We start from the raw sequence: 9,382 nt of genomic DNA on the forward strand, positions 1-9,382 counted from the left end.
TAAGGGCAGCCTGAGGTCCTTGCTGCCAAAAGGTCCTTCTCTGCCACAGCTGCACATTGAAAATAATCTGCCAGTTCTGGCATAAGCCCTTCTACCAAATACCCCAGTAAACATTCTTCAAACAATGGCAGAGTGAGATAGAATGGAGAGCAGGCCATTCCTCGGGGGGAGCCAAGTGTGGGGGACACAGCAGCCAAGAATGAGCACTGAAGTTGCAGGAGATGATTTTCGGAGGCCTGCTCCCTGGGCTACCATCAGCTCTCAGGGGAAAGTCAGAGGTTGCGAGTGACTCATCCCCCTACGTCCCAAAAGAACAAGGATGTTTGCGTAAAATCTACCAATGAATAATTTAAGAAGGACCTTAGAAATCCTTAGAAACACTTCCAGAAAAGCACAGTAAAGTATACCCATCAGAAAGTATTCCTCTGATAGTAAAGGAGTAAAAAAAGAAAAGGGTCATAAATCCATAAGGGCAAAGAGACCAGCATCTAAGGATGATACCACATCTCTGCAGGATGTTCTGAGAACCAGACACAATCATGTGAAGAGCCTGGCACAAAATGGGTGATTAACTGATAGTGATTATCACAACCACCAATTTTGAATAGTACAGTCTGAATTAAAGTTTTAGAGTGTTGGAAATTAGCAGTCACCTTGATTCTCAAGGGAAAACAGAAATCTTTATTTTTATATGTAGAAGCCCTTATTTAGGAATTGGAGCTAAGCGTTCTGTTGCCTTTTTAAAAAAGATTTATTTGTTTACGTACTTATTTATTTATAAGAGAATGGAAAGAGAAAGGGAGAGAGAGAAATATCAATGTGCAAGGGAAACATTGATCAGTTGCCCTCTACTGGGGACCTGGCCTACAAACCGGACGTGTGCCCTGACCAGGAATCGAATCCAAAACCTTTCTGTTTGCAGGAGGACGCCCAATCCACTGAGCCACACCAGTCAGGGCATTCTGTTGCCTTTTTAGAGATTTTTCAGCAAGGTCTTTTTCAATGTTTTAATTATGAATACCTAAAATATCTTTTGTCAGTAAACATGCGTTAAGTGGCCTAGAGTGTGGTTTAAGGTGTTAAATGAGTAAAAATTAAATTAAAAAAGCTATCTTCCCATGGAAACATAACAGTCAGGACTTGGTAAAGGAGGTAAGAAGAAAGTGAAAGAGAGTAACTGAAAGCAAAAGAGAAAGGAAGTGAAAAGAGATTACTAAAAAGAGAAAGACAGCCAAAAAAGAGATTTTAGTAGGAGGAAGCAGACAGACAGTCTGGAGATGAATTAGTAATCGTGAATAGAGTAAACTAAATAAACAAACAAACAGAACAGTTGTTACCGCTAAGAAAATAAACAAGTTATACAAAGAGAGAAATGTAATCCTACTACAGCAAGGAGTGCAGCTGTAGACAATATTCACAGTCAAAATAATGTGAATGCCGGATACTGATTTAAAGAAAACGTAATTATATTAGAGGATCCTGGAGGTAAGTGTATGGAAGTAGAGGAGAACACAGTAGGCAAGGGCTTCATCTCCCACAACAGGATGTCTGCAGGGAAAGTAAAGTTTGAAAGTCAGGAAATTGCATTTCAGCATGTTAGACAAATGGAGGTAAACCAGATGAACAGCTGGAGGAGTTAAAGTATGTAGTTGCTCCCAGGTAGAACATTTGTTTTAGAAAACAAATACAGCAAAAGGCTCGCCTAAGATCACACAGCATAGGAATCTCTGCTTCTCAAACTACACCAGGTTTATGCATGTGTTTGTGTGTGTGTTCCATCATCAAGGAACTGGCCCATCTGGACATGGGACATATTTCCTGTCCCAGCTGGGATTCTTGGCTCCGGCTCCCAGTAAACATGTTAAATATACTCCAGCCCAAATAGTACATACTGATTCCTCGCTTGCCTTTCCAACCCATCAAAGTCAAATTCTCAAAGCCTGACCACTCACAAACAACTAATGAATTTCACTGGTTTTTGTTTGATATACATACAAAAGCACAGCTACATACATACATAAGCACAGGTAACTTCAGGTTTGCATCCTTGAACAATTGCTTCCTGTTCTTTTTTCCAGTGGGTTCTGAGTGACCATTCATATGACTGCACATGTGATATTCATTAACCCCTGACTCCTGACCCCTGGCAGGCCACCATTTCTAGAATTGCAGGGGCTTCTATACATGGAATATAAAATAAGCTTTAGAGCCCCCTTTTCCTATAATTCTATCGTCTGGAACCATGCAATGAAATTCACCTCACACAGTGGGAAACTTCTTATAAAAAGCCCCTTTTGGCATTTGACTTGCTGTAAGTACCTTTGAAAGAGGCCCAAAACTAACCAACTCACACAGAATTGTGTTGTCTTACAGCAGGATGCACGTGTCTGTGCTTGTGTTAAAAATACGCTGCTTCCGTTGCAACCACGATAGAACAGGTGAGCTCACTCCATCTAGTTTCTGAATATCTGTTAGCCTCAGCAGGTTGAAGAGGTCATTTTAAATGGCAGGTGTGTTAAAATGCTTGCTCCCCAGCTCTGAGATCTGAGCAGAGGCTTAGAAGTGTTTTCTTAACTTTTGCCTACTAGTAGCCTAATCTCCACCCACACTTACACTGGCCATGAAGGGCGATTCAGAGAATTTAAATTATCTTATCACTTCTATAAACTCTGCTCCTTAAAATGTTGCTAGTGATCTGTGCATCTCCAAGGACCTACTTCTCAACCGTTGCTTCAATACACTGTGTCAGACCACAACTGGATGCTGTTTAAATCTTTAGGAAGGTAGAAACAGGAGAAGGAAAACATTCCTCCTCCCTTCTTTCTACCCCATGCTATCAGATTGCACTGATTAAATTAGTGGTTGACATCAGCGCTTACCTTTGTTTCTACTTCACCAATGCAAGTTGCAAAGTGAAGCTTTTAAAACCAAAATATGTATAATATTTTCCAAAGATGAATCCCAGGAAGGCCTGGGGCCTGCTAGCAGCCTGAGGAATAAACCAATCTAAAAGGCAGGGAGGAGAAGGGCGTGGAATTTCTCAGCAAAAGTTCACACAGCTTCACCAGCTCCTTGAGAATTGTGAATTTACTGAACATACAAATAATTATAAAGAAAAATTATTTTATCTTGCCTGCTCATTTAGATAGAAACTGCCCTTTTATATTCTAAATTCGTTACTTTGCCCTTTCATGCCCCAAATTCTTTATAAGGATTAGTACCAATGGGGCAACATGAGAGTCTACTTCTAGAATTTGGAATAAGACTATCCTCTTCCTAAGTAAGACTTAGTAAGGAAAACAGAAATTACAAGCCATTTGCAGAAGCAATTCAGCCCAAGAAATGGGCTGCAAACAAGACCTGGCTAAAAAGGTTTAGAGAGAAAACCCAAGGTGACTGGTTGTTTCCAAGGGACAACATTGTAATTTTTCCACAGCAAGTTTCTATGGAGCAGTGAGCTAGGTGATAAACTCATTTTCCTGCTGGGCACACAGAGTCTCTATGAGAGATGACTATAATTAATGAAGAAGCTTAAATTTCTCAGCATGTTGTGACATTCAGCCCATTTTCATTTTAATTATGAACCAAAAATTTACCTCTTTTTGTGCTTACATGCTTGGGTTTGCTTCACCTTCATTTGTTGTCCTCCCTGCTTTCATAAAACTCTTCCAGATTCGCTCAAATTTTTCAAGCTGCAATAGGCTAAGACTTCCTCTACTTCAGTGGTTCTCAACTTTGGTTGCATGTTAGAATCACTTGGGGCACTTTTAAAATGCATGGTAGCTAGGTTGCACCACACAGCAATTAAATCAGGGTCTATGGGGATAAGACCCAGGCATCAGCATTTTCTAAAGATCCTCAGGCCATTCCAGTATGCAGCCAAGACTGCGAATCACTATTTAGTTATTTCTCTACTGTAGGAAAGCACTGCCTTTACCTTCCACTGGGTCCTGGAACCATATTCCCAGAGCAGCTAGCTATCCTTTCTCCTTTCCTCTGGAAGGATCTTTGTGGTCTAGCCCACAACACCTGCTTTTATCTACTATTCCTTAATCCCCAACTATGAAACTCCTATCCCCTCCCCATTCTCCAAGGCAGGAAAGTTATATCAAAGAGTTCAAACTCATTTGTACTGCTAAAGATGGCAGGCTCTACCAGACACAGTGACTGCCTCAGAATCCCAATGGGTGTTAAAATCATCCTAACAATTCCCTTCAGACATTTCTGTTAGCAGCGTAACACAGTGCTCAGAGACTTCTCCATTAAAAGACTCTCCATTAAAGAGAGTTCTAGAATGCAGCTCTCTGTAAGGCATAAACAGAAACATGATTTGAAAAGACTTAGAGGAAGTTGACTCCTCAGCCAGGGCACTGATTATCTAGATTTCTCAAGGTGCTTTCAGTACAACGATATTTTTAAAAATCAAATTCTGCAGACACAACAGAAGGATGAACTTGTATATAAGTTCCCAGGCACAGGGATGCTCCTGACTGTTGAACCCCTGAGGTAAACACATTTCTCACAACAGAATAGGCTACTTGGTACAATGGGGAAATCGCAACCAAAGTACCGCCAGGTCTCCTGAGAAACCCACAACAAGTGTATTTGTCCATGCTGTCGCAAAACCAGGCCAGCGCTTCAGGTAGCCTTACAAATCAATTAGAGATGGACCTATTTAATGCGAATGGTGTGAACATTTTAATGTAATACCAGCAACAACCAAAAAAACTAAACAGTCCACCTGGGTTTAAACCTCGGCTTTCTTCTTTCCAGCTGTGTGAACTCAGTTTTGCGTCTCATCTCCTGAACACTGTAGACAGCAATGAATTGTGTTTAGAGTTCTTGACTAAGGATAACTGAAGAACTAAGTACCTTGCCTTGCTTAGAACCCAAACCCCCTGAGGCTCCCTTTTATTTTCTCCCAGCCTCTTGAAAGTCAGAACCTCTTGAGCAAAGATGCTGAGTATGAGGATCACTTTTTCAACTTTGCAAATAGACACTTACCTCGTATGAATAACACTGTGTTACATTTGCTGTTAAAAACATCAGATTCACTTTAGGACGTGATTTGCCCTACATTTATTGTACTTATTGACAAGGCCATATTGTAAGACAGCACTCTTCACCCCTGTGAGGTGTTACTTTAGAAACTGGAAAACTTACATGTTTTGGTTGGAGTTCACCACTAGAATTTGAGATCAAAATGTCAAAATAGCCCTACAATGGGCCTGTACTTCTGCTGGGATAGCAATGTTGTTTGGAATTCAACAAATTCAGCTTATTCATTAGTTTTGAAATAGAAGAATCAGCAGGACCTATCTTGAAGAAATATATTACAGTAGTCAAAAATGGTCACAAACTCCAGAAACTGTGTGTCCATTAGTTTAGAATGGACAAAGTCACATTCCTTAAACTCTGGGGAAAAAAAACCCCTCAGAATTTATGCTGTGCTACAGAATGCTCTACATGAATAAAATGTATTTAAAGAGACTTCCATGCTTAGCTGTTTGTTGCTTACGTAATTGATCCAACAAACATAGATTACATTGGCAGGGTCAAAGTCTTGTGTCTGCCTGAGGCAGAATGTCAAGTAAAACCAGATGTTTATTAAATGCTTTTGATCGAGTTGAAGGTGGTTCTTTGGCAAAATCAAAACACCTTTGCTTTACTATGACTGTAGTTCCTCTTAAGCTAAATTTACCTTCAGGTAAATTTTACTTTTACTCCCACTATTGTCTTTACCAGTGTAGAAATACTTTGGATTTTGTTTTCTTTTCAGGTTTTCAAAGTGCTTTCACCACTCATTTTATTTGCCAGACTTACTAAACAGGCAAGAAAGTTTGCTCCTGGAAAGAATGTCCCTTTGCCCTCAAACCCATTTCATTCTGGGGTAGCCAAAATAGTAAAGAAGAATCAGTGAAGAACCAAGATTTCATTTTTTACATAGTGTGACAATGTCACAAGGGCACATCCTCCTTCTGGAGCTGATTCTTTCTGTCAGACCTGAGTGTGTGTGTGTGGGGGGGGGGGGGGTTGGGGGGTGCGCTCAGGACACTGCGGCACTGCTTCTCACAGGCGCCTGGAAGACGTTCCAGCTCCCACCCTGGGCATGTACCCCAGCTGAGTTACAAATGGTCCCCCTGTGCATTACCTAGGTTCTCCTTCAACTTGGCCGTGACTACCCACTCCACTCCACCCGCATCCGCATCGTCCTCAAGGTTGCCAGAGCTCTGGCGGTGGGTCTGCCGTTCGGAAGTCCCACTACCGCCGCGTCATTATCATGACCAATACTGTAACGCGCTGGGGGACGGGGGTGGGGCACAGAAACCACCACGTCTGAAAGCAGGGGATCACCGAACCCTCCTCCTTTAAGGACGTGGCCCCCCAACCAGGGCCCATCAAATCGCCCCTGACCACACGTGCAGAGGGAGCATCACCGATCACAAAGCCAATGTCATCAGATGCACCTCTTCAGTCCCCCAAAGCCTGCTCTGGCAGTCTTCGCCCTTTTGCCGTCCTCCGGGCTCATTATCCCTGTATCGCAGCCCCGCAGCCGCACCACCGTGGCTCCCCGCACGTACCCACGTCGCCCATGAAGCAGGCGTCAGCGACCTGGGGCTCCATGCCGCTTGCTGCCAGGCGCCCCCGGCTGCGTATCCCGGCGACTCTCGATGCTGGAGACTAGGGCCTGTAGCCGAGATGGCCGCGAGCGCCGGGAGTTGTAGTTTCCCGGTGGTTGTGGCGCGCCTCTCGGGACTCGGAGCCAGCGCCACGTCGTGGTCATCTGAGTCCAACTCCACTGTCACTGCCGCCACGCTTTGCTGGGCGAAACAGTCCGTGTGCAAAATATGTCCAGGTGCAAAACGTACCGGTGTATCCATGTATACAGCGTGTACATGTGTCTAAGTGCAAAACATGAGCCGTGTGCAAAACATGTGTCCACGTGTCCACGTGCAAAACGTGACCAGCTGCTATAACTTACTACCATCCTTTGCATTGATCGCAGTCAGCAAAGCCCCAGAGTTCCTCCATGTTTTAATTTTAATACTGAACTTCCTACTGGAGCTGACATACTAACTGTTTCTTTCATCTTTTGAGAGGAAGACCTAAGTACCAAATCGTTCACATGCGTTAAACACACACACACACACACACACACACACACACACACGCCTTTCCAAGTCTCGTGACAGAAATGAATAACCTGTTTCTGAATGACTTCAAGTTGACAACTGGGTAAGGCTGCTTTTTTTTTTCTTTTTTCTTTTTTAACCCACCCTGACCTGACCTACCCACCCTGACCTGACCTAAGCCTAAATGTAGAAGTTAGTTTGGAAAGTAAAAGTACCAGGAATTGTCCGGTCTGGAAACAACATAAGAACAAGCAGAGAGTAGTAGAACGTTTGACGGGTCACACGGACAGAGGCTTCCCCAGAAAGCTCGAATGTCCAGTCCAGAAAACAGGCACTGTATTCAGCAGGGTTTGAGCTCTGTTAGGATCCACAGCTGCTGGGAACTGAGAACCCCAGGCCTAGGAATAACATTTCATGCTTATCAGCAGTGTGTTTTTGCAGCGTTTTTGCCACTTGTCTACCAAAATTAGGCTCTTGAATTTTCTTTGCAAGTTTCTTTACTAAATGTGGTACATTTCTTGATTTAATACATATGGGATGTTATGTTTTCCACATGACAATACCATGTGCTTGCACATTTGTATTTTCTTTAATATTTCTTTCCTGACAAAGCATCTAGATCTGAGTATAGATCGTGTGTGTATATGCACACATGTATACACACATGTGTTTATATACACACATATGTTTGTATATACACACATATGTGTGTGTGCACACACATATACCATATATATTTATAAACAATTCAGCCCTGACCAGTGTGGCTCTGTTTGTTGAGCACCAAGCTGCCTGTTCAATTCTTGGTCAGGACACATGCCTGGGTTGTGGCTTCGGTCCCCAGCCAGGATGAGGCACACATCAATACTTCTCTCCTCTCCCTCTCTTTATCCCTCGTTTCTCCTCTCTCTAAAGCAAATAAATAAAATTCTTTAAAAATTTATTAAAAAGCAATACATATTTGTTTATATTTTCATAGTTAAGTCTATATATGTATGCATGCAAGTATTTGCTAAAGTATTACAGAGCAGATATTTCTTATTGGTTTATTATGTTGTAATTTTCCTTCATTCTGTTGCTCAGTTCAATAGTTAATTGCAGATAAGCTTGTTAAAGTTTTTGTGTATTCAGAAATATATTACCAAAGTGTTTCCCCTTTGTTTTATATTCAGAATGTATTTCCCCACCAAGTCAGAATATGTATATTACTCTGTTTTATGGTTATTAAGTCTTTTATCTGTCTGGAATTTGTTGCAGTGTATAGGATCTAAGTTAATTTTATATCTAAACTAGTAGTTTATTTGTCTAATTTTGTGTTAAGCTCTGTTTATTGCATATTAGTTTCTTTTTTCTTTTTTATGAAGATATAATTGACATGTAACATATTAGTTTCAGGTATACAACATAGTATATGTTGTATATTTGACTCTATATTTGTATACATTTTAAAATGGTCACCACTGTAAGTCCAGTTAACATTCATCACCCACACATAACTACAATTTTTTTCTTATGATGAGATCTACTTTCTTTTAAGATCTACTTTCTTAGCAAATATTCAATACAATATTATTACTCATTGTGCTGTACATTACATCCCCATGACTTATTTTATAACTGGAACTTTCTACCTTTTGGCCACCTTCATCCACTTTGTGCCTCCCACCTCTGACTATCATCAGTTGGTTCTCTGAATCTATGAGTTCATTATTTTGTTTTGTCCTGTTTTGTTTTGGATCGCACATGTAAGGGAGACCATACGGTATTTGTCCTTATCTGCTTATTTCACTTAGTATATAATGCCCTCAAGATCTCTCCAAGTTGTCACAAATTGCAAGATTTTCTTCTTTTTATGTATGAATAATATTCCACCGTGGAGTGTGTGTGTGTGTGTGTCTGTGTGTGTACTACATTTTGTGTATCCATTCATCCATTCATGGACACTTAGGTTGCTTCCATGCCCTGACTGTTACCAATAATGCTGCATTACCTTGAGATGAACATGGAGATGCATATATCTTAACAAGTCTAAGTGTTTTCATTTACTTTGGATAAATACCAAGAAGTGGAATTGCTGGGTCATATGGTAGTTTTATTTTAAATTATTTTAGGAGCATTCACAGTTTTCCATAGTGACTGCACCAATTTACATTCTCACCAACAATGTACAAGGGTTCCTTTTTTTTTCAGTGTCTTACCATTGCTTTGCAGTAAGTTTTTCAGTATGAGTCCCTCTACTTTACAATTCT

At 41.2% G+C, this 9,382-nt stretch overlaps 1 protein-coding gene across 1 annotated transcript in view; it reads right to left on the reverse strand.

Annotated features, from left to right (window-relative positions):
- ASB13 (ankyrin repeat and SOCS box containing 13) overlaps positions 1-6,906 on the reverse strand; it is a 31,358-nt gene extending 24,452 nt beyond the window's left edge. Inside the window, exon 1 of the mRNA XM_037065898.1 lies at positions 6,582-6,906. Coding sequence (XP_036921793.1) covers positions 6,582-6,624 — 43 coding nt within the window. The 5' untranslated portion in view covers positions 6,625-6,906. The remainder of the gene's footprint in view (positions 1-6,581) is intronic.
- Between the last annotated feature and the right edge of the window lie 2,476 nt (positions 6,907-9,382).

This window comes from Sturnira hondurensis, unplaced genomic scaffold (assembly GCF_014824575.4).
Source record: "Sturnira hondurensis isolate 20B ecotype Veracruz unplaced genomic scaffold, ASM1482457v3 Scaffold0016284, whole genome shotgun sequence".
Lineage (NCBI taxonomy): Eukaryota > Metazoa > Chordata > Mammalia > Chiroptera > Phyllostomidae > Sturnira > Sturnira hondurensis.